Genomic DNA, 26141 nt, shown 5'->3' on the forward strand with positions numbered 1-26141 from the left:
CAGGAAGCATCTCTGGAGGAGTTGGATAGGTGATACTTTAGGTCAGGACCCTTCTTCAGACTGAGGTCCGAGTCTGGAGAAATGTCCCAACATGCAACATCGCCTATCCATGTCCTCCAGAGATGTTGCCTGACCCACTGAGTTCCTGCAGCACTTTGTGTTTTTCGCCCCCAAGCTGTAGAGTTGCTGCCTCACAGCGCTGGAGACCTGTGTTCGATCCTGACTGGGTGCTGTCTGTGTGGAGTTTGCACGTTCTCACTGTGACCGTGTGGGGTTTCTCCAGGTGCTCCAGTTTCCTTCCACATCACCAAAGACGTGCAGATTTGTAGGTAAATTGCCCCTAGTGTGTAGGATGCGAAAATAAGATTATAGAATTGTTGGTCGGCGTGGTCGTGCAAGGTGCAAGTTACGTTTTGGAAAATATAACTTTATTAATTTATTTACAGCAATAAAACATTTCTGCAAAACTAGTTTCAACCACAATGGTTATTCAAAATACATAATTACTTCATAGAGGATTTAAACATTATCATTTTTTTTAACGTAGCAACCGAAGAAAGGCACAGCTACTTTCGCTGTTTGAAATGTGCTGGAAGGATCTGCAGATGCTGGTTTGCACCTGAAGATAGACACAAAATGCTGGAGTAACTCAACGGGTCAGGCAGCATCGACGGAGGAAAGGTGACGTTTCGCGTTTGAAGAAAGGTCTCGACCAGAAACGTCACTTTTCCTTTTCTCCAGAGATGTCTGTTGAGTTAATCCAGCACTCTGTGTCTCTCTGCTCTCTCAATGTTGAGCCTGTTACCCTTCATGTTGCTAAAGACCATCATATTTTTTGTTAAAATGCAGCAATTTCTATAGCTGACTGGGCTAAGAATACAAGATATTGAGGCAGGATTGTATGGTGGGTCTGTGAGAGTCTCTTTGGAACTGGATGGTCAACACTGACCTCCATTTTGATTATTGCCCCCACATCTTCCCATTCCTATTGTGTGCACGTGTAGATCAGTTTCAGCCAAGAGTTAATGAAGAAACATCCCTCTAACTTCAAAGATGTCGAGCTCTCTTGAGTAAATAAGTTACTTCTGAGCTCATCCCTCTGAGCTAGATCTCATCTTTAACCCTGCAACATATTTCAACATTAGGCTCAGGCCAGTTCTACCACTGAAATATCCCTTCCATCATAACTAGTCGTTTACAAAGCCTTTTCCCTGATCGGGCATCCCAAAGAACATTAAAGCAACTTAAGTACTTGATCATAGAAACATAGAAAATTGGTGCAGGAGGAGGCCATTTGGCCCTTCAAGCCAGCACCGCCATTCATTGTGATCATGGCTGATCATCCACAATCAGTAACCCGTGCCTGCCTTCTCCCCAAATCCCTTGATTCCCTGGAGCTCTATCTAACTCTCTTTTAAATTCATCCAGTGAATCGGCCTCCATTGCCCTCTGTGGCAGAGAATTCCACAAATTCACAACTCTCTGGGTGAAAAAGTTCCTTCTCACCTCAGTTTTAAATGGCCTCCCCTTTATTCTTAGACTGTGTGGCCCCTGGCTCTGGACTCCCCCAACATTGGGAACATTTTTCCAGCTTATCCAGTCCTTTTATAATTTTATACGTCTCTACAAGATCCCCTCTCATCCTTCTAAACTCCAGTGAATGTATACATCACTGATGTATTATTGTCCTGAACTGCTGCTTACAGAAACCACAAATGTTGACTAGACTAGAACTAACGTCGTTGCTTGATGCATAGAACATTGGGTGGCACGGTGGCGCAGCGGTAGAGTTGCTGCCTCACAGTGCCAGAGACCCGGGTTTGATCCTGATACTACGGGTGCACTCTGTATGGAGTTGTCCATTCTCCCTGTGACCACGTGGGTTTTCCCCAGGTGCTCCGGTTTCCTCCCACACTCCAAAGACGTGCAGGCTTGTAGATTAATTGGTTTCAGTAAAATTATAATTTGTCCCTAGTGTGTAGGGTCGTGCTGATCGGCACGGATTCTGTGGGCCTGTTTCCGCGCTGTATCTCTAAGTCTAAAGTACAACACAGGCCCTTTGGCCCACATTGTGTTGGATATGATGCCAACGTAAACCAATCTCATCTGCCTGCATGCCCATAAGTTCTAGGTGCAGAATTAGGCCATTTGGCCCATCAAGTCTACGCTGCCATTCAATCTTGGTTGATCTATCTTTCCCTCTCAACGCCATTCTCCTGCTTTCTTCCCATAACCCCAGCCACCCGTGCTAATCCTAGAATCTGTCAAACTCCTGCCTTAATAATATCCATTGACTCGGCCTCCACGGCCGCCAGTGGCGATGAATTCGACAGATTCACCGCCGATGTTGCGTTCCCAATATTTGGACGGACAACTTGATCCTAATAACTGGTGTGGTTGGTGAAAGGAAATTGAATTCTCTGCCGATGGCAATCTGACTCTACCAAATGGGACCGGCTTCGATGAACACGTTGGGGTTGAATTTTCCCAATTCCTGGAATTCCCACTTCAGGAACATGTGTAGACAGGAACCTGAATGGAGACACGCAAAGTCCAACTGCTGGAAGTACTGTGTGCAATGTACGTCGGAGTGAAAACTACTTCACTGTCTTATTTAGCAGTTCGGAGGTAAGACAGAGAAGATCCTTCTAGTTCAATTTGTTGCTTGTTAACTTCCTTTTCCTTGCTTCCACCATGTCATAAAAAGGATCCCTTGTAATACTGGCTCTGAAATATAACAACAGTGCAATTATTTTAATTTGCATTACAGTAATGTAAGGTAGTGTATTGTGTGCAGTTGTGTGCAGGTTAGTTCCTGGGATGGCGGGACTGACATATGATGAAAGACTGGTAGACACAAAATGCTGGAGTAACTCAGCGGGTCAGGCAGCATCTCTGGATGAGGAGGAATAGGTGACGTTTCGGGTCGAGAACCTTCTTCAGACTGATGTCAGGGGAGGGGGTGGGACAAAGAGGATGTAGTAGGAGACAGGAAGACTAGTGGGGAACTGGGAAGGGGGAGGGGTAAGAGTGGGACAGAGGAACTATCTGAAGTTAGAGAAGTCAATGTTCATACCGCTGGAGTGTATGATGAAAGAATGGGTCGACTGGGTTAGTATTCACTGGAATTTAGAAGGATGAGAGGGGATCTTATAGACAATAGGTGCAGGAGGAGGCCATTCGGCCCTTCGAGCCAGCGCCGCCATTCAATGTGATCATGGCTGATCATTCTCAATCAGTACCCCGTTCCTGCCTTCTCCCCATACCCCCTGACTCCGCTATCCTTAAGAGCTCTATCTAGCTCTCTCTTGAATGTATTCAGAGAATTGGCCTCCACTGCCCTCTGAGGCAGAGAATTCCACAGATTCACAACTCTCTGACTGAAAAGGTTTTTCCTCATCTCTGTTCTAAATGGCCTACCCCTTATTCTCAAACTGTGGCCCCTGGTTCTGGATTCCCCCAATCTTATAGAAACATATACAATTCTTAAAGGATTGGACAGGCTAGATGCAGGAAAAATGTTCCCGATGTTGGGGGGAGTCCAGAACCAGGGGGTCACACAGTTTAAGAATAAGGGGTAGGCCATTTGGGACTGAGATGAGAAGAAACTTTTTCATCCAGAGATTTGTGAATTTGTGGAATTCTCTGCCACAGAAGGCAGTGGGGGCCAATTCACTGGATGTTTTCAAGAGAGAGTTAGATTTAGCTCTTCGGGCTAACGGAATCAAGGGATATGGGGAGAACGCAGGAACGGGGTACTGATTTTAGATGATCATATTGAATGGTGGTGCTGGCTCGATGGGCCGAATGGCCTACTCCTGCACCTATTTTTCTGTTTCTATACATTTACAGTATTTTTAACTGGAGAAATAGGAACTGCCATCATTGTTAGTTTAGAGATACAGCGTGGACAGGTTGATTAGCTTCTTTAAATTGTCCCTAATGTGTAGGCTAGAACTAGAGGTACTGGGCTATAGAGAAAGGTTGAGCAGGCTGGGACTCCTTGGAGCTCAGGAGAATGAGGGGTGGTCTTGTCGAGGCGTATAAAATCATGAGACGAATAGATCAGGTAGATGCATAGAGTCTCTTGCCCAGAGTAGGGAATCGAGGACCAGAGGACATACGGTTTAAGGTGAAGGGGAAAAGATTGAGTAGGAATATGAGGGGTAACTTTTTCACACAAAGGGTGGTGGGTGTATGGAACAAGCTGCCAGAGGAGGTAGTTGAGGCAGGGACTATCCCAACGTTTAAGAAACAGACAGGAATATGGATAGGACAGGTTTGGAGGGATATGGACCAAAAGCAGGCAGGTGGGACTGGTGCAGCTGGGACAGGTTGGCAGGTAGGCAGTGGAGACCAAGTCTCTGAATGCATTCAAGAGAGAGCTAGATAGAGCTCTTAAGGATAGCGGAGTCAGGGGTATGGGGAGAAGGCAGGAACGGGGTACTGATTGAGAATGATCAGCCATGATCACATTGAATGGTGGTGCTGGCTCGAAGGGCCGAATGGCCTACTCCTGCACCTATTGTCTATTGGCAAGTTGGGCCGAAGGGCCTGTTTCCACACTGCATCTCTAAACTAAACTAAATCTGGCTCAGTTTTACTCAGAAGAAGGGTCTCGACCCGAAACGTCGCCCATTCCTTCTCTCCAGAGATGCTGCCCGTCCCGCTGAGTTACTCCAAGCTTCTTGTGTCTTATCTTCAGTTTTACCTGATTGATGTGATCCATGCATCTCTTTCTTCTTTGGAAGGTGCAGATATTCTGTAGAATTGGTGGTTCCCCTCGACCACCCGTCCATCCGTGTCCGTTTTGCAGGCTTTGATGGTGTGGCCTTTGCTGTTGGGTGAATACAAATCAAAGCAATTCTGCAGAATAAAAAAAAACAAGTGGATCAACCATCCATTCTCTGCAAAACACAAGTAATTTTTCCAGTGTCCGCATCCATTTGACCATTTGTACATTTTGGGTGGCACGGTGGCACAGCGGTAGAGTTGCTGCCTCACAGCGCCAGAGACCCGGGTTCGATCCTGACTACGGGTGCTGTCTGTACGGAGTTTGTACGTCACCAACTCTATGCCATTGTTTAGTTTAGTTTAGAGTCACAGCGCAGAAACAGGCCCTTTCGGCCCACCGGGTCCGCGCCGACCAGCGATCCCCGCACATTAACACCCATCCTACACAGACTAGGGACAATTTTTACATTTACCAAGCCAAATAACCTACAAACCAGTACGTCTTTGGAGTGTGGGAGGAAACCGAAGATCTCGGAGAAAACCCACGCAGGTCACGGGGAGAACGTGCAAACTCCGTACAGACAGCACCCGTAGCTGGGATCGAACCCGGGTCTCCGGCGCTGCATTTGCTGTAAAGCAGCAACTTTACCGCTGCGCCACTGTGCCGCCCGAAAGCTGGGCTAGGCTGTAATGGGAGAGTCACAAACTCATGTTGGGAAGTACCCTGTGGGTTGAAGCAAAGGGGTAAAACGGACCAAACTAGAGAGAGTGGATGTGGAGAGGATGTTTCCACTAGTGGGAGAGTCTAGGACCAGAGGGCACGGCCTCAGATTCAAAAGGACGTGCAGTACCTTTAGAATGGAGATGAGGAGGAAATTCTGTAGTCAGAGGATGGTGAATCTGTGGCATTCACTGCAGGCCAAGTTATTGAGTTTGATGGGTTCTCGATTAGTACGGGAGTCAAAGGCTACGGTGCGAAGGCAGGAGAATGGAGTTAAACCACATACCAATTTTCGGGACTCTTCCGTCACTTTGACACTCAGGTTTTCCAACGGAATAATTCCTCTGGGTTCCTTGTCCTGTGAAACAAAAGAGCTTCTTTGTTATATAGGCCTCTTTTTAAAAAATATTGTTTGCTTTAGAGTAGCATTTAATTTAGTTTATTGTAACAGGTACCGAGGAACAATGCTTTAGAGTAGCATTTATTGTAACAGGTACTGAGGTACAGTGAAAAGCTTCCTTGTTGCGTGCCATCCAGTCAGCGGAAAGGCTACGCATGATTACAATCAAGCCGTCCACAGTGTACAGATACAGGACAATAGACAATAGGTGCAGGAGGAGGCCATTCGGCCCTTCGAGCCAGCACCGCCATTCAATGAGATCATGGCTGATCATTCTCAATCAGTACTGACTCCGCTATCCTTAAGAGCTCTATCCAGCTCTCTCTTGAATGCATTCAGAGAATTGGCCTCCACTGCCTTCTGAGGCAGAGAATTCCACAGATTCACAACTCTCTGACTGAAAAAGTTTTTCCTTGTCTCAGTTCTAAATGGCCGACCCCATATTCTTAAACTGTGGCCCCTTGTTCTGGACTCCCCCAACGTTGGGAACATGTTTCCTGCCTCTAACGTGTCCAACCCCTTAATAATCGTATAAGTTTCAACATGATCTCTGGAGGGAAGGAATGGGCGACGTTTCGGGTCGAGACCCTCCTTGCCACTGAAGAAGTGCCTCGACCCGAAACATCACCGAAACATCACGGCTGATCATTCTCAATCAGTACCCCGTTCCTGCCTTCTCCCCACACCCCCTGACTCCGCTATCCTTAAGAGCTCCATCCAACTCTCTCTTGAATGCATTCAGAGAATTGGCCTCCACTGCCTTCTGAGGCAGAGAATTCCACAGATTCACAAAAGTTTTTCCTCATCTCAGTTTCAAATGGCCTACCCCTTATTCTTAAAATGTGGCCCCTTGTTCTGGACCTCCCCCAATATTGGGAACATGTTTCCTGCCTCTAACGTGTCCAATCCCTTAATAATCTTATACGTTTCTGTAAGATCTCCTGGGATAAAGGGAATAATGTTTAGTGCAAGGGGAACGTCCGATTAAAGACAGTCCGAGGGTCTCCAATGAGGCAGATGGTGGTCTTAGTTTTTAGATTTGGAGATACAGCGTGGAAACGGGCCCTTCGGCCCACCGAGTCCACACCGACCAATGAGTACCCGTTCACCAGTCTATCCTACACACCAGGGACAATTTACCGAAGCCAATTGACCTACAAATCCACACGCCTTTGGAGTGAGGGAGGAGACCGGGGCACCTGGAGAAAACCCACGCTCTCACCGGGAGAACGTGCAAACTCCACACTGATGGCAGATGGTGCCTGGGTCTCTGGCGCTGTGAGGTAGCAGCTCTACCCGCTGTGAGCGTTACCGTGCCGACCCTCGCCCTCGAAGCTCTTTTGCTCTGTCAGGCCCGTTGATGTCGTGCCTAGGGTCGCCAACTTCCTCGCTCCCAAACACGGGGCCAAGGGGTGACGTCACCGCCCCGCGCCCCCACGTGACCTCACCCAGCCAGCGGCCCACGTGCTCCCGCTCCGCCATTGGTGGAGCAGGAGCACGTGGGCCGCTGGCTGGATGAGGTCACGTGGGGCGGTGACGTCGCCCTTTGTCCCTTATTTGGGAGTGAGGAAGTTGGCAACCCTACTAATACGGGGACAAGGGCGGTCCCGGACGGGACAAACCGATATAGCCCAAGATACGGGACGTCCCGGCTAATACGGGACAGTTGGCAACCCTGGTCCTGCCCACCAGGGGGCGGGTACAGCCACCATGAACTTACACACTGTGCCGCCCAAAATGCTTCTAATTCGAGCTGCGGATTTGGGGGGTAAGGGGGAGGGGAGGGGAGGGGGAGGGGGAGGGGGGAGGGGGAGGGGGAGGGGGAAGGGGAGGGGAGGGGAGGGGAGGAGAGGGGAGGAGGAGGAGAGGAGGAGGAGGAGGAGGAGGGGGGGGGGAAGTTTCAAAACATTCAGAAGTTCACCTTTCATTATCTTGTATAATAGGACAAAAGCAACTTACTGTCGTATGCTCGAAATAATACAAGCAATTGTCGGTCAAAATGAACCACCGCCGTTTCCATGTTTTCACCCGCCCGCCTGAAAAGAGAGCAGGGAATGGGAGGTCACACAGAGGAAAGGCCGATACATCCTGAGGAGTAACTCAGAGGGACTGGCAGCATCTCTGCAGATGGGTGACGTTTCGAGCAGAGAGCCTTCGGCCTCTCTGTCCTCATTGTTCAGAGCAACAGGCCCTTCCGGCCCACCGGGTCCGCGCCGACCGGCGATCCCCGCACACTAACACTATCCTACACACACTAGGGACATTTTTTTTTAATATACTATAACATTTACCAAGCCAATTAGCCTACCAAACCTCTACGTCTTTGGAGTGTGGGAGGAAACCGAAGATCTCGGGGAAAACTCACGGGGAGAAGGTACAAACTCCGTACAGACAGCGCCCGTGGTCGGGATCGAACCCGGGTCTCCGGCGCTGCATTCGCTGTAAGGCAGCAACTCTACCGCTGTGCCACCATAGATAGGCATCTTTTTGTTCTATATCTCTCTCCATCACTGTCTATGTCTCTCGTTTCCCTTTCTCCTGAGTCCGTCTGAAAAAGGGTCTTAACCTGAAACGTCACCTATTCCCTTTCTCCAGAGATGCTGTCTTGACCCACTGACTTACTCCAGCTTTTTTGCGTCTATCTACACGATCGTAGACACTAAAAACCCAGAGAACTAGGTTCTGACTGTCTACACTACCAGGCCACGTTCTCCGGAGATGCTGCCTGACCCACTGAGTCTGAATCAGAGGGCGGTGAATCTGTGGAATTCTTTGCCACAGACGGCTGTGGAGGCCAAGTCAGTGATATTTTTAAGGCGGAGATAGATGGATTCTTGATTAGTGCGGGTGTCAGGGGTTATGTGGAGAAGGCAGGAGAATGGGGTTAAGAGGGAGAGATAGATCAGCCACGATTGAACGGCGGAGTAGACTTGATGGGCCGAATGGCCTAATTCTGCTCCTGTCACTTGTGAACATGAGTTGCTTTTTTCTTTGTCTCCCCCCCCCCTCCCATGACATCAGTCTCGACCCGAAACGTCACCCATTCCTTCCCTCCTAGATGCTGCCCGACCCGCTGAGTTACTCCAGCATTTTGTGATACCTTCGTATGAGTTACTCCAGCACTTTGTGTCTTTTTTGTTGTTGTTGTTGTTGTGAACCGGCATCTGCAGTTCCTTGTGCCTCCTCACACTTACCCAGTTTGGAGAGCCAACCTTCTCGGTCGGGGTTGAAGAACGTGTGCGTCAGGTCATTCCCATCATCTTCAGGGATCTTGAAGGGTTCATTCTTAATGCTCTCGTACAGGTTCTGTGTGGAGGAATGCAGAGAACGTTCTATAGCCCCAAAGTTCAATTTGATTTGAAATTCCACCCAGAAATTTCTCGTCTCTGTCGGTAGAGTTGCTGCCTCACGGCGCCAGAGACCCGGGTTTGATCCTGACTACAACAGACAATAGGTGCAGGAGGAGGCCATTCGGCCCTTCGAGCCAGCACCGCCATTCAATGCGATCATGGCTGATCATTCTCAATCAGTACCCCGTTCCTGCCCTCTCCCCATATCCCCTTGGGCGCTGTCTGTCCGGAGTTTGTACGTTCTCCCCGTGACCCGCGTGGGTTTTCCCCGGATGCTCCGTTTTCCCCCCACGCTCCTAAGACGTACAGTCAGGGGGTATGGGGAGAAGGCAAGGACGGGGTACTGATTGAGACTGATCAGCCATGATCACATTGAATGGCGGTGCTGGCTTGAAGGGCCAAATGGCCTACTCCTGCACCTATTGTCTATTGTCCATTGTTTGTAGGTTAATTGGCTTCGGTAAAGATTGTACGTTGTCCGCAGTGTGTGTAGGATAGTGCTGGTGTACAGGGCTGTTGTTGGTCGGCGTGGACTCGGTGGGCCGAGCTGTATCTCTAGAACCAGGGGCCACAGTTTAAGAATAAGGGATCGGCCATTTAGAACGGAGATGAGGAAAAACTTTTTCACTCAGAGAGTTGTGAATCTGTGGAATTCTCTGCCTCAGAAGGCAGTGGAGGCCAATTCTCTGAATGCATTCAAGAGAGAGCTGGATATAGCTCTTGGGGCTAACGGAATCAAGGGATATGGGGAGAAAGCAGGAACGGTTGATCGGTAGGGTCGCCAACTGTCCCGTATTCTGGGCTAAATTGGTTTGACCCGCCCTTGTCCCGTATTAGTAGGGTTGCCAACTTCCTCACTCCCAAATAAGGGACAAAGGGTGACGTCACCGCCCCGCGCCCCCACGTGACCTCACCCAGCCAGCGGTCACGTGCTCCCGCTCCACCAATGGCGGCCGCCATTGGTGGAGCGGGAGCATGTGGCCGCTGGCTGGGCGAGGTCACGTGGGGCGCGGAGGGCGGTGACGTCACCCTTTGTCCCGTATTTGGGAGCGAGGAAGTTGGCAACCCTAACGATCAGCCACAATCACATTGAACGGTGGCTCGAAGGGGCCGGATGGCCGACTCCTGCACCTGTTTCGATGTTTCTATGTGCGAGGGGCGCGAGCCGCTGACCAGGGAGCGCCCACCTTGAGTAGCTCCTGCGGGAGGTCGCCGCCATTGTTGATCCCGCGGTTCATGGCCACGAAGCGCTCCAGCGCCGGCTTTTCCTTCACGTTCGGGTTGTGTAGGCTTGTGTTCAACATGATGACGGCAAACGACAGGACGTAACAGGTGTCTGGCGTGAAATCACACTCCCTCGGTCACAATCCATTTACTAAAACTCTCGTTTGTTTGTTTGTTTGTTTGTTTGTTCCTGAACTACAGCCAAAACGGTACACGATAGTGCGACAATTTTAGGCCCACCTTACTCACCGTCGTCCCTTTGGTGCTAATGGAAGAAGTTCTCATTGAAATGGGTGTCATATTTTTTAAGTTATTCTCCGGGCGCTCCTGATTCCTCCCACACTCAAGACGTGCAGGTTTGTGGGTCAATTGGCTTTGGTACAATTGTAAATTGTCCCCTGTGTGTGTGTGTGTGTGTGTGTGTGTGTGTGTAGGATAGTGCTAGTGTGTGGGGACCACTGCTCGGAGTGGGCTGAAGGGCCTGTTTACCCGCTGTATCTTTGAACTGAAGAAGGGTCTCGACCCGAAAACGTCACCCATTCCTTCTCTCCCAAGATGCTGCCCGTCCCGCTGAGTTACTCCAGCATTTTGCGTCTGCCTTCGTCTCTTTAAACTAAACGTCAGTGAAAACTGACTAAGCATTTAAATCCTAACCCAGAGTTTGTTTTAATTTGACATTTGTGTTTGTGGACAACCATGGTACAATAAACCTCTCGGTGCTAAGGATTAGACTTCAGAGATACCGCCCAGTAACAGATACATCTCTAAACGAAGTTAAAATTAAAAGCACGAGTTGCCACCGTGAGATACGCACCCGTTGACTGAAACACGCCCTGGTTGCACTGACAGTAATGCGCGGCAAACGCTTCCATCATACGGTCAATCTTCTGCGCTTCCCCCGGTAAACGGAAACTCCACAGGAACTGCCTGAGGCAGGACAACATGACAACGTCAGTGTCTGCACTCTAACACACACACACACACACACGCACACACAGGTGCACGCACGCACACACACACACGCACACACACACACACGCACACACAGGTGCACGCACGCACACATGCACACACAGATATACACACAGGTGCACACACACACAGGTGCACGTATGCACACATGCACACACACACACACATAGGTACACACACACACACACCGGTACACGCACACATACGTGCACACACACACACACAGGTACACGCACACACACACACACACAGGTGCACGCAAGCACACAGGTGCATATACACACACACAGATATACACACAGGTGCACACAGGTGCACACTCACACACAGGTGCACGCACGCACACACACAGGTACACACACACACACGCACACATGCACACACACACACATAGGTACACACACACACATAGGTACACACACACACACCGGTACACGCACACACACAGGTGTACGCACACACAGGTGCATATACACACACAGGTGCACGCACACACACACACACACACACAGGTACACACACACACATAGGCATGCACACACAGACCCACAGGCCAAACCAATATCAGGCCATTGGATGCAACCGCCACCCATGATGCTGGATCGTTGCCTCTCCCGGCCCGCCAGCCTCCGAGAGAGGGAGAGTGCTGTCATACGAGGTACAGTGACATTCATTTTTTACTACCGTTCAGTAAAAGTTTTACTATACATAGGGACAATCATACTTAAGTACAGGAGTGTGGGATTAGTGGATTACACTGAGCCAGTGCACTAGAGCTACCAGTCCAGCGTTTAATTTAGGTTAGAAATACAGCACAGAGACAGGCCCTTCGGCCCACCGAGTCCGTGCCGACCAACGATCCCCGCACACTAACACTATCCTACACACACTAGGGACAATTTACAATTTCACCAAAGCCAATTAGCCTACAAATCTGTACGTCTTTGGAGTGTGGGAGGAAACCGGAGCACCCGGAGAAAACCCACGCAGGTCACGGGGAGAACGTACAAACTCCGCACAGACAGCACCCGTAGTCGGGATCGAACCCGGGTCTCTGGCGCCGTGAGGCAGCAACTCTACCGCTGCGCCACCGCGCCGCCCTTGGTTTGCATTAATACCATTAATCTTACCCTAATACTACTAGTAATAATATTATTCTTACACCACATGCGTTGCACTTTGGTACAGTTATGATGGTGCTGATGTACCGTCTAATTACAAGGCTGTATAGCTGAAATTCAGCGAGATAGAGAGAGAAGGTTGGAGCTGGAGCTGGAGGTGGAGGTGGGAACGTCAGTAGAAGGATTGAGTGGGTTGCGTTGTGGAGGGCAAGCAGGGCACTGATCGGCGGTACATGAAACGTTCTCACCTTAGCGCTTGCACCAGGCTCAGGTCAGAGAACACGTGCTGTTCCACGAAGGATTGGAGAATCCTGATGTTTAATGTTTCTCTGAAGAGAAGAGAGTGAAGGAAGCAAAGTTTCAGAGACGTGTTCACGACCAAGCCGACTGGACCCACTGCTTTAGAAATTCCCACTGCGTTTTATGGATGAAAGCCAACTTTATACCTTCCATATAGCAATCACTCAAATGCACTGGCACGGTATTGGCTCGGCTAAAGCGGTCTGCATTATTGGGGGAGAGGGGTATTCAGGTAAAAACAGATACTGTTGGACAGATGTGCGGCACGGTGGCGCAGCGGTAGAGTTGCTGCCTCACAGCGCCGGAGACCCGGGTTCGATCCCGACTACGATCCCGACTGTCTGTACGGAGTTTGTACGTTCTCCCCGTGACCCACGTGGGTTTTCTCCGGGTGCTCCGGTTTCCTCCCACACTCCAAAGACGTGCAGGTTTGTAGGTTAATCGGCTTGGTATAAGTGTACATTGTCCCCAGTGTGCGTAGGGTAGTGTTAGTGTGCGGGGATCGCTGGCCGGCACGGTACTATCACAATGCTTAGGAATCATTTCGACAGATGACAGGTACATGGATATGACAGGTTTAGAGGGATATGGGCCAAATGCAGGCGGTTGCGACTAGTGTAGATGGGACATGTTGGTCAGCAGGGGCAAGTTGGGCCGAAGGGCCTGTTTCCACACTGTATCTCTAAAACTATAAAACTAATTCATAGGAAGACACAAAATGCTGGAGTAACTCAGCGGGTCAGGCAGCATCTCTGGAGAGAAGTTTCGGGTGACATTTCGGGTCGAGATCCTTCTTCGAGACATTTGTCCCGCCCCCTCCCCTGACATCAGTCTGAAGAAGGGTCTCGACCCGAAACGTCACGCATTCCTTCTCTCCAGAGATGCTGCCTGACCCGCTGAGTTACTCCAGCATTTTGTGCCTGCCTTCGATTTTAACCAGCATCTGCAGGTTTTTTCCTACATAAAAAGTAATTAATGTTTTACCATATGCCCTTACACGACCAAACTGCTCATCACACATTCCTACTGTAGGTTATCAGAGACATAGAGTCATAGAATCACACAGCGTGGAAACAGACTCTATGTTATCTCAGTTTTGCATCCTGCAGACTAGGGGCAATTTACAGAACCCAATCCTTGGAGTGTGGGAGAATACTGGAGCACCCGGAGAAAACACGCAGGGGGTTTTAAGCTCACGGGGAGAACGTACAAACTCCGTACAGACAGCACCCGTAGTCAGGATCGAACCTGGGTCTCCGGCGCTGTGAGGCAGCAACTCTACCGCCGCGCCACCGTGCCGCTCCTCAATGGCCTCTGATATTCCTCACGCTGGAATTGTACAGCTGACTAGTCAAGAGCCAAGAGTGTTTTAGTGTCGTGTGTCCCGGATAGAACAAAGAAACTCTTACTTGCGCAACAGAATATGGTGAAAGACGGGGGCAACTGGGCTTGCAGTTTTGGTCTCCAAATTTGAGGAAGGATATTCTTGCTGTTGAGGGCAGAGTAGGTTTACTAGGTTAATTCCCGGAATGGCGGGACTGTCATATGTTGAAAGACTGGAGCGACTAGGCTTGTATTCACTGGAATTTAGAAGGATGAGAGGGGGATCTTATTGAAACATATAAGATTATTAAGTGATTGGACACGCTAGAGGCAGGAAACATGTACCCCGATGTTGGGGGAGTTCGGAACCAGGGGCCACAGTTTAAGAATAAGGGGTAGGCCATTTAGAACGGAGATGAGGAAAAACTTTTAAAATCAGAGTTGTGAATCTGTGGAATTCTCTGCCTCAGAAGGCAGTGGAGGCCGATTTCCTGGATGCTTTCAAGAGAGAGTTAGATAGAGCTCTTAATGATTGCGGAGTCAGGGGGTATGGGGGGAGGGCAGGAACGGGGTACTGATTGTGGATGATCAGCCATGATCACAGTGAATGGCGGTGTAAGAAAATAACTGCAGATGCTGGTACAAATCGAAGATATTTATTTCACAAAATGCTGGAGTAACTCAGCGGGTCAGGCAGCATCTCAGTAGAGAAGGAATGGGTGACGTTTCGGGTCGAGACCCTTCTTCAGACTGATGTCAGGGGAGGGGGTGGGACAAAGATGATGTAGTAGGAGACAGGAAGACTAGTGGGGAACTGGGAAGGGGGAGGGGTAAGAGTGGGACAGAGGAACTATCTGAAGTTAGAGAAGTCAATGTTCATACCGCTGGGAAATTGTGGCGTTGGCTCGAAGGGCCGAATGGCCGACTCCTGCACCTATTGTCTATTGTAAACATAGTACTAGTCGCAAGAAGTCCATCGGACTTACCTCTCTCCAAGGTAGTCCCCGATGGGGGTTTTGTGTAGTCCTTCCCCCTTGTACAGAAACTTGGCAATATCCTCTTCATTCTGACCCAACACCTTGTTCTGTATCAGATAATCTATACCCTGACAAGAAATAAAATCAGTCATTGACAAAGGTCCAATGTCTTTTTTAGTTTAGTTTAGAGATTACGCGGAAACAGGCCCTTCGGCCCACCGGGTCCGCGCCGACCAGCGGTCCCCGCGCACTAACACCACCCGACACACACTCGGGACAATTTTACATTTATACCAAGCCAATAAGCCTGCAAACCTGTAAGTCTTTGGAGTGTGGGAGGAACCGAAGATTCCGGAGAAAACCCACGCAGGTCACGGGAGAACGTACAAACTCCGTACAGACAGCACCTGTAGTCGGGATCGAACCCGGGTCTCCGGCGCTGTGAGGCAGCAACTCTACCGCTGCGCCACCGTGCCAAACCCAAAACGTTGAATGTAATGTTTAGTTTAGAGAGACAATAGACAATAGGTGCAGGAGGAGGCCATTCGGCCCTTCGAGCCAGCACCGCCATTCAATGGGATCATGGCTGATCATTCTCAATCAGTACCCCATTCCTGCCTTCTCCCCATACCCCCTGACTCCGCTATCCTTAAGAGCTCTATCTAGCTCTCTCTTGAATACATTCAGAGAATTGGCCTCCACGGCCTTCTGAGGCAGAGAATTCCACAGATTCACAACTCTCTGACTGAAAAAGCTTTTCCTCATCTCAGTTCTAAATGGCCTACCCCTTATTCTTAAAATGTGGCCCCTTGTTCTGGACTCCCCCAACATTGGGAACATGTTTCCTGCCTCCAACGCGTCCAATCCCTTAATAATCTTATACCCCCTGACTCCGCTATCCTTAAGAGCTCTATCTAGCTCTCTCTTGAAAGCATCCAGATAATTGGCCTCCACTGCCTTCTGAGGCAGAGTTACAGTGTGGAATCAGGCCCTTCGGCCCACTGAGTCTACGCCGACCAGCGATCCCCGCGCACTAACACTATCCTACACACACTGGGGACAATTTACAATTATACCAAGCCAATTAACCTACAAACCTGGAGGAAAGGAATACGTGATGTTTCGAGATGCTGCCTGACCCGCTGAGTTACTCCAGCACTTTGTGTCTTTCTTCGGTTGAAACCAGCATCTGCAGTTCCCTCCTGCACAATTATATTCGATGAGGTCATGGATCCTTTGTATATCGTTTAGGGTTGGAACAGTGACGGCTGGAAAAAGCTCGGCTGGTGCGGTGAAGTTGTTCCACGTTTACAAATGGTGCGTTTCAGTCATCGTGCTGAGACACTTCCTGACCCCTTTTTTAAAGTATTGTTTAGAGAAACAGTGGGGAAACAGGCCCTTCGGCCCACCATGTCCACGCTGAACAGACTGGGACCCTTCTTCAGACTATGTTCCAAGAAAGGTCCCGACTTGAAACGTCACCTATCCACGTTCTCCACAGATGCCGCCTGACCGCGGCGCGGACTCGGTGGGCCGAAGGGCCTGTTTCCACGCTGTATCTCTAAATCTAAATCTAAACCCGCACAGTTACTCCAGCACTCTGTGTCTTTTTCTTGTAAACCAGCGTCTGCAGTTCCCTGTGTCTTCACTAACTCCGGTGGGTCTCTCTCCACCGATGCCGCCTGACCTGCAGAGTTACTCCGGCACTTTGTGTCTTTTTTCCCCTGCCTCACCCTTTCCCTTGCCTTCTCCTTCACTCCAGAACGTCCTCTCCAAACCTCCTCATCTTTCCTCCAGTCTGATCACTATCTTGGGTCTTGCAAACTCATCTTACAGTGGTGTACAAAATCATGAGAGGAGTAGATCGGGTAGACGCACACAGTCTCTTGCCCAGAGTAGGGGAATCGAGGACCAGAGGACATAGGTTCAAGGTGAAGGGGGAAACATTTTATTAGGAATCTGAGGGGTAACTTTTTCACACAAAGGGTGGTGGGTGTACGGAACGAGCTGCCAGAGGAGGTAGTTGAGGCTGGGACTATCCCAAGGTTTAAGAAACAGTTAGACAGGTACATGGATAGGACAGGTTTGGATGGATATGGACCAAACGCGGGCAGGTGGGACTCATGTAGCTTGGACATGTTGTGGGCAAGTTGGGCCGAAGGGCCTGTTTCCACGCTGTATCACTCTATGACTCTGTGATTCTAAAATACCTTACCAGGAAATAGTTGATGATCTTGAATGTCGCAGTCTATTCTAAGTATTTTGATGTCCTTCTTAACACCTCAGTCGATTTTAGATGGTACAACTTGATAAACCTAACAGCATAACTAGGTCACACAAGCCCACAAGCCTCACTTGTTCTATTAGTTCATGGTTGATCCGTGACTCAACACCATTGATGTCATATGCCATGATGTATAGGAAGAAACTGCATATGCCGGTTTAAACCCAAGATAGACGCAAAGTGCCGGTGTGACTCAACGGGGACAGGATGCATCTCTGGAGAGGAGGAATGGGTGACGTTTCGGGTTCGAGACATAGAAACATAGAAAACAGGTGCAGGAGTAGGCCATTCGGCCCTTCGAGCCTGTACGCACCGCCATTCAATATGATCATGGCTGATCATCGAGCTCAGTAGCCCGTACCTGCCTTCTCTCCATACCCCCTGATCCCTTTAGCCACAAGGGCCACATCTAACTCCCTCTTAAATATAGCCAATGAACTGGCCTCAACTGCCTTCTGTGGCAGAGAATTCCACAGACTGACTCACCACTCTCTGTGTGAAGAAATGTTTTCTCATCTAGACCCTTCATCAAACTCTGCGAATTTGCCTAGGCTGCCCCTTCACCAACTTGTGTAGGAAGCAACAGCAGATGCTGGTTTAAACCGAATACCGACACAAAAAGCTGGAGTAACTCAGCCGGGACAGGCAGCATTTCTGGAGGGAAGGAATGGGTGACGTTTCAAGGTGGAGACCCTTCTTCAGACTGAGTCGGGGGAGCGGGAGGCACAGAGATACAGAGATGTGAGGTGTGAGAGCATCTCTCTTTGCTTCGTTGCCACCTTCCCCTCGCTAACAATGATCTATTCTACATGTTCCCTGTCCTCCGTCCCCCTTGTCTCGTACCCACAGCTTACATAGTCAGAGTGGAACCCGGCCGGGTCTGTGGCTCTGTGAGGCAGCAGCTCTACCGCTGTGCAGGGTGAGAAAGTCCAATAATCTAGGAAGGTTTGAAGGGTCTTGAGGAAGCAGAGGGCTTGGCGTCCCAAATAGGGCCTCTTCATTTCCCTCCACCTACATCCCTCCCTCAAAGAGGTCCTCCTGCAGTTGTACCGGGCCCTGGTGAGACCGCACCTGGAGTACTGTGTGCAGTTTTGGTCTCCAAATTTGAGGAAGGATATTCTTGCTATTGAGGGCGTGCAGCGTAGGTTCACTAGGTTAATTCCCGGAATGGCGGGACTGTCGTATGTTGAAAGGCTGGAGCAATTAGGCTTGTATACATTGGAATTTAGAAGGATGAGGGGGGATCTTATTGAAACATATAAGATAATTAGGGGATTGGACAAATTAGAGGCAGGAAACATGTTCCCAATGTTGGGGGAGTCCAGAACAAGGGGCCACAGTTTAAGAATAAGGGGTAGGCCATTTAGAACGGAGATGAGGAAGAACTTTTTCAGTCAGAGAGTGGTGAAGGTGTGGAATTCTCTGCCTCAGAAGGCAGTGGAGGCCAGTTCGTTGGATGCTTTCAAGAGAGAGCTGGATAGAGCTCTTAAGGATAGCGGAGTGAGGGGGTATGGGGAGAAGGCAGGAACGGGGTACTGATTGAGAGTGATCAGCCATAATCGCATTGAATGGCGGTGCTGGCTCGAAGGGCTGAATGGCCTACTCCTGCACCTATTGTCTATTGTCTACTGTCTATTGTCTTATCTGACGCCCTCTTACTCCACCCATCTGCCCATCCAAACCCCTCTCAGCAGTATCCACCCATCACTTGCCAGGCTCCGTCCCACCTCCCCCGCCTTTCCTTTCCAGCTTTCTCCCCCTACAATCAGTCCCAGGGGCCCCAACCCGGAACGTCGGCTGCCCTCGTCCTCCAGAGATGCTGCCCGACCTGTGCTGAGTTACTCCGGCACTTGGTGGTCTTGGCAGAGACGTTGAGATCTTTACATGCAACAGTTGCTGAGGAAACAGCGGTGGCTTCCTCCACCGTCGAGGCCCTCGTCGTGTTGCTTTCGTGAAGCTGCACTCTGCAAACGCATCTCATGCCGTTTCCTGTCTTCATAACTGAGCCATAGATGAACCTGCCTGTGCACAAAGACCCGAGCTCTATCTGCAAGCCAGTTACACTTTCCCTACCAAAGAACGTTTGCGCAGTTTGGATTGGAGGCCAATTCACTGGATGTTTTCAAAGAGAGAGTTAGATTTAGCTCTTCGGGCTAACGGAATCAAGGGGTATGGGGAGAAAGTAAGAACGGGGTACTGTTGGCGGCATGGTGGCGCAGCGGTAGAGTTGCTGCCTTACAGCGAATGCAGCGCCGGAGACTCAGGTTCGATCCTGACTACGGGCGCTGTCTGTACGGAGTTTGTACGTTCTCCCCGTGACCTGCGTGGGTTTTCTCCGAGATCTTCGGTTTCAGCCCACACTCCAAAGACGTCCAGGTATGTAGGTTAATTGACTGGGTAAAATGTAAAAATTGTCCCTAGTGGGTGTAGGATAGTGTTAATGTGCGGGGATCGCTGGGCGGCGCGGACTCGGTGGGCCGAAGGGCCTGTTTCCACACTGTATCTCTAAATCTAAATCTAAAAACGTAAAACATAGAAACATAGAAAATAGCTGCAGGAGCAGGCCATTCGGCCCTTCGAGCCAGCACCGCCATTCAATATGATCATGGCTTATCATCCACAATCAGTACCCCGTTCCTGCTTTCTCCCCATACACCTTGATTCCGTTAGCCCTAAGAGCTAAATATAACTCTCTCTTGAAAACATCCAGCGAATTGGCCTCCAATCCAAACCTGCACGTCTTGTAGGTTAATTGGCTTAGTAAATGTACAAATTGTCCCTAGTGTGGTCATGTGTGGGGATTGCTGGTCAGAGCCCACCGGGTCCGCGCCGACCAGCGATCCCCGCACATTAACATTATCCTACACCCACCAGGGACAATTTTTTACATTTACCAAGCCAATTAACCTACAAACCTGCACGTCTTTGGAGTGTGGGAGGAAACCGAAGATCTCTGAGAAAACCCACGCAGGTCACGGGGAGAACGTGCAAACTCCGTAAAGACGACGGCCGTAGTCGGGATGGAACCCGGGTCCCTGGCGCTGTGAGGCAGCAACTCTACCGCTGCGCCACCGTGCCGCCCTTGTGGAGAGGTGGGTGGGGGCAGTTCAAAGCCCAGCCAGTGGAAGGTGGAAGGTGGATGCTGGTAACGGAGCTTCTGATTGCCAGATGGGTGGACAAAGGCCAGATGGAAAGAAGATAAAAGAGTGCGAGACAAGGAGAGGAGCGTTACTCTTGCCGGAGAGAGGTGATGTAGGCGGACGAGAGGGTTGGTACCTTTTTCGGATCCATGTTGAATTTCTTCCTGCCCGCGGCCATCAGTTTGTTCCTCTCTGCGACTTTGCTGGAGGGAGGCAAAGGGAAACTTGAATAACTTTTAGTTTAGAGATACAACACGGAAACAGGCCCTTCGGCCCACCGAGTCCTCGCTGACCATCGATCACCTGTCCACACCAATTCTATGTTGAGAGTTAGATGCGGCTCTTAGGGTTAACGGAATCAAGGGATATGGGGGGAAAGAGGGAACGGGGTACTGATTTTGGATGATCAGCCATGACCATATTGAATGGCAGTGAAGGGCCGAATGGCCTCCTCCTGCACCTATGTTTCTATGTTATCCCACAGGAATTACCACATTCGGACACCATGTCTCACCCACTCCTTACGCACTAGGGGGGCTTAATATTTATAGAGATAATTGACCTACAAAGCCTCACGTCTTTGGGATGTGGGAGGAAACCAGAGCACCCGGAAGAAACCCACACGGTCACAGGGAGAACAGGTGCATTTCCTCCCCCCACCCCCCCCCCCCCTCCCTTCCCCCATCCTAGTTGGCCGACCAGTACCACTGTCCGTATCCTTGTATCCTCTCGCCATCCCCTCCTCCCCAGCCAACAACGAACCATGATGGACTCCTGAAGATAGAAACAAAAAGTTGGAGTAACTCAGCGGGACAGGCAGCATCTCTGGAGAAACGGGTCGGGTCGAGACCCTTCTTCAGGCAAATGGTCTCGACCTGAAACGTCACCCATTCCTTTTCTGCAGAGATGCTGCCTGATCCACTGAGTTACTCCAGCATTTTGTGTCTATCTCTGAGAGAACATGCAAACTCCACACAGACAGCATCCGTAGGTTATAACCCTGAGTGTGTAGGGAGTGGATGAGAAAGTAGGAGAACATGGAACCAGCGTGAGCCAATGATCGGAGGTTGGTGTGGACTCGGTGGGCCACAAACGTGGGCAGGTGGGACAAGTGTAGATGGGGCAGCTTGGCCGGCGTGGACAAGTTGGGCCGAAGGGCCTGTTTCCACGTTGCATGACTCCATGGTCAAACTGTCTTAGACTCACCTCTCCCCTGCTTGATCGAAGTTTTCCAGCTCCATAATGACCTGAGCAATCTCCATCTTCAGCTTCTGAAGAGGAAAAAACGAGCAGGTCACGGGGAGAACATACAAACCCCGTACAGATAAGCACCTGTAGTCGGGATCGAACCCGGGTCTCCGGCGCTGCATTCGCTGTAAGGCAGCAACTCTACCGCTGTGCCACCGTGACCGCCCATGCTGTGCTGTTCTATGATCCATGTACGTACCTGGATATCCTCCAGTAGCTCCTCCTTATGTAGACGTATAACTTGGACCTCTTCCTGCTCCTCAGACGTGAGTTCTGACCCTGAGGGGGAAGAGAGTGGAAGAGTTGCGTTTGATGCCCAGAGCATCACACAAGTCCGCCTGTGTAGGAGTTCCAGTCCACTCGACCCAAAACATCACCTATTCCTTGTCTCTAGAGTCTAGAAACAGGCCCTTTCGGCCCACCGGGTCCGCGCCGACCAGCGATCCCCGCACACTAACACTATCCTACACACACTGGGGACAATTTTTACATTTACCAAGCCAGCTAACCTACAAACCTGCACGTCTTTGGAGTGTGGGAGGAAACCGAAGATCTCGGAGAAAACCCCACGCAGGTCACGGGGAGAACGTACAAACTCCATACAGACAGCACCCGTGGTCGGGATCGAACCCGGGTCTCTGGTGCTGCATTCGCTGTAAGGCGGCAACTCTACCGCCGCGCCACCGTGACCGCACTCAGATAAGACACGAAACGCTGGAGTAACTCAGCTTTATAAACCAACAGCAGTAGGTTTGCAGATAGAAAATATATTTAGTTTACTCTAGTTTATTGTCACGTGTACCGAGCGAAGTACAGTGAAAAGCTTTTGTTGCGCGCTAACCAGTCAGCGGGAAGACAAGGTCTTTGAACATCTCTCCCAGTTCTGCCGACTTTGAAATAATTTCTCGTCTCTTCCAACTTTCCTCTCCTTCAACCCCACCACAATCAGTCTGAAGAAGGGTCTCGACCCGAAACGTCACCCATTCCTTCTCTCCCGAGATGCTGCCTGACCTGCTGAGTTACTCCAGCATTTTGTGTCGACCTTTGGTTTTGTGTTTACTGCTTTCTGTCCTGTGGCAGCGCTCACGACCCATGAGTTTGAGTTTATTTCGTTGTCACGTGTACAGAGGTACAGTGAAAAGCTTTTGTTGCGTGCTAACCAGTCAGCGGAAAGACAATATGTGATTACAACCGAGCTATTTACAGTGAAAAGATACATGATAAGGGAATAACGTAAATTATTTTGGGCTAAATTGGTTTGTCACGTACGGGACCACCCTTGACCCGTATTAGGCCCTAGGGGCACTGTAGGCCCAGACACTGTTGGTCCGGACAGTGTAGGCCCGGACACTGTTGGTCCGGACAGTGTAGGCCCGGACAGTGTAGGTCCGGACACTGTAGGCCCGGAGAGTGCCGGTTCAGACAGTGTAGGCCCGGACAGTGTAGGCCCGGACAGTGTAGGCCCGGACAGTGTAGGCCCGGACACTGTAGGCCCGGACAGTGTAGGTCCGGACAGTGTAGGCCCGGACAGTATAGGCCCGGACAGTGTAGGCCCGGACACTGTAGGCCCGGACACTGTAGGCCCGGACAGTGTAGGTCCGGACAGTGTAGGCCCGGACAATGTAGGCCCGGACAGAGTAGGTCTGGACAGTGTAGGCCCGGACAGTGTAGGCCCGGACAGTGTAGGCCCGGACAGTGTAGGCCCGGACAGTGTAGGCCCGGACAGTATAGGCCCGGACAGTGTAGGCCCGGACAGACACTGTAGGTCCGGACACTGTAGGTCCGGACAGTGTTGCATAGCAACCCGCCTCCCGGCCCGGGCGGCCGCCATTGGTGGAGCGGGAGCACGTGGCCGCTGGCTGGTTGAGGTCACGTGGGGGCGCGAGGCGGCGACGTCACCCTTTGTCCCGTATTGGGGAGTGAGGATGTTGGCAACGTACGAACCGGCTGCTTCCTGCAAGGCAGACAGCCAAGTTTGGGCTGAGAATGGGGAATTATAGTGATCACACACAGGGGTTAGTTCCTTCTCATGACAGCAGCATCTGCTTCCTCCTTCCACAGACTCTAAGCACCAGGCAATGCTCAACTGAGTCAGAACATGGAGGCGGTGAGTAATTCAGACCCCGGATCTGAGGAAGGATGTGCTGGAGCTGGAGAGGGTCCAGAGGAGGTTTACCAGAACGATCCCGGGGATGATTGAGTTAACGTACAATAATGATCGTTAGACAGCACTGGGCCTGTACTCGCTGGAGTTCAGAACGATGAGGGGGGGACCTCATTGAAACGTACCGAATAGTGAGCGGCCTGGATAGAGTGGATGTGGAGAGGATGTTTCCACTGGTGGGAGAGTCTAGGACCAGAGGGCACAGCCTCAGAATAAAAGGACGTACCTTTAGAAAAGAGATGAGGAGGAATTTATTTAACCATAGGGTGGTGAATCTGTGGAATTGCCACAGACGGCTGTGGAGGCCAAGTCAATGGATATTTTAAAACAGGGATTGGCAGATTCATAAGTGATAGGAGCAGAATTAGGCCATTCGGCCCATCAAGTCTACTTCGCCATTCAATCATGGCTGATTTGTCTTTCCTTAAATGGCCCTACCCCTTATTCTTAAACTGTGGCCCCTGGTTCTGGACTCCCCCAACATCGGGAACATGTTTCCTGCCTCTAGCCGTGTCCAATCCCTTAATAATCTTATATGTTTCAATAAGGTCTCCTCTCATCCTTCTAAATTCCAGTGTGTACAAGTCACAACGGCATGGTGGCGCAGCGGGTGGAGCTGCTGCCTCACTGCGTCAGAAGCCTGGGTTTGATCCTGACCGCGGGTGCTGTCTGTGTGGAGTTTGCACGTTCTCCCTGTGACCGCGTGGGTTTTCTCCAGGTGCTCCAGTTCACAGTCTCTGGAATAAAAGGATGGGTGACGTTTCATCAGAAAGTCCGATCTGAAACATCACCCATCCTTTTTCACCAGAGACTCAGCCTGGCCCGCTGAGATACTCCAGCACTTTGTGTCCATCTCAAAACAGCAGTCTTACTCACAATGAGGTTAAAAGAGAGAGCTAGATAGAGCTCTTAAGGATAGCGGAGTCATTGGGTATGGGGAGAAGGCAGGAACGGGGTACTGATTGAGAATGATCAGCCATGATCACATTGAATGGTGGTGCTGGCTCGAGGGGCCGAATGGCCTCCTCCAGCACCGAATGGCCTATTGTCTATTGTCTAAGATATGATCCGTGTAGGAAGAAACTTCAGTTGCCGGCTTACCCCAAAGATCGACACAGAGTGCTGGAGTAACTCAGCGGGTCAGGCAGCATCTCTGGAGAACATGGATAGGTGACGTTTCACAGAGTGCTGGAGTAACTCAGCGGGTCAGGCAGCATCTCTGGAGAACATGGATAGGTGACGTTTTGTGACTTCCTGTATCTGTACACTGTGGACGGCTTGATTGTAATCATGTACAGTCTTTCCACCGACTGGGTAGCACGCAGCAAAACCGCTTTCCACTGCACCATGGTTACGTGCGACAATAAATAAATGAACGAAACTAAACTACTCGCCTCACAAAACGCTGAAAACAATTTAATTGTGGCAAATGTGGGAGGATGCTGAAGACAGTGACCGTCAGATTGTCATCCAACTGAACTTTTAAAACCTCATCGAGATCATCTTCGTACGAGAGAGCTGTTCTGGTAGCCACTTACAAGGCGCACATTTGCTAGCGTGACGACACTGTGGTCAAAGGCCGAGCCATTTGCAAAACCACTTCCTGCCCGGCACCGAGATCTGTAGAGTACTCGATACTAAAAAAGACACAGAGTGCTGTGGCAACTCAGCGGGTCAGGCAGTATCTCTGGAGAACGTGGATGGGTGACGTTTCACAGAGTGCTGGAGTAACTCAGCGGGTCAGGCAGCATCTGTGGAGAACGTGGATAGGTGACGTTTCACAGAGTGCTGGAGTAACTCAGCGGGTCAGGCAGCATCTCTGGAGAACGTGGATAGGCGACGTTTCACAGAGTGCTGGAGTAACTCAGCGGGTCAGGCAGCATCTCTGGAGAACGTGGATAGGTGACGTTTCACAGAGTGCTGGAGTAACTCAGCGGGTCAGGCAGCATCTCTGGAGAACGTGGATAGGTGACGTTTCAGGTCAGGATGCATCTCAGGAGAGAAGGAATGGGTGACGTTTCGGGTCGAGACCCTTGAAGGGTCTCGACCCGAAACGTCACCCATTTCTTCTCTCCTGAGATGCTGCCTGACCTGCTGAGTTACTCCAGCATTTTGTGAAATAAATACCTTCGATTTGTACCAGCGTCTGCAGTTATTTTCTGACACTACATTTCAGGTCAAGA

The 26141-nt window shown here is 50.4% G+C and overlaps 1 protein-coding gene across 1 annotated transcript in view; it reads right to left on the reverse strand.

Annotated features, from left to right (window-relative positions):
• Positions 1-516: 516 nt before the first annotated feature.
• Positions 517-26141, reverse strand: part of LOC144611580 (cytohesin-1-like) — a 31459-nt gene continuing 5834 nt past the window's right edge. The window contains exons 2-13 of the mRNA XM_078430751.1: positions 21994-22073; positions 21753-21817; positions 20683-20749; positions 15132-15250; positions 12771-12851; positions 11244-11356; positions 10393-10541; positions 9050-9161; positions 7815-7891; positions 5742-5813; positions 4712-4866; positions 517-2727 (exon numbers count right to left, since the gene is read on the reverse strand). Coding sequence (XP_078286877.1) covers positions 2649-2727; positions 4712-4866; positions 5742-5813; positions 7815-7891; positions 9050-9161; positions 10393-10541; positions 11244-11356; positions 12771-12851; positions 15132-15250; positions 20683-20749; positions 21753-21817; positions 21994-22073 — 1169 coding nt within the window. The 3' untranslated portion in view covers positions 517-2648. The remainder of the gene's footprint in view (positions 2728-4711; positions 4867-5741; positions 5814-7814; positions 7892-9049; positions 9162-10392; positions 10542-11243; positions 11357-12770; positions 12852-15131; positions 15251-20682; positions 20750-21752; positions 21818-21993; positions 22074-26141) is intronic.

This window comes from Rhinoraja longicauda, chromosome 40, assembly GCF_053455715.1.
Source record: "Rhinoraja longicauda isolate Sanriku21f chromosome 40, sRhiLon1.1, whole genome shotgun sequence".
In the NCBI taxonomy this organism is placed as follows: Eukaryota; Metazoa; Chordata; class Chondrichthyes; order Rajiformes; family Arhynchobatidae; genus Rhinoraja; species Rhinoraja longicauda.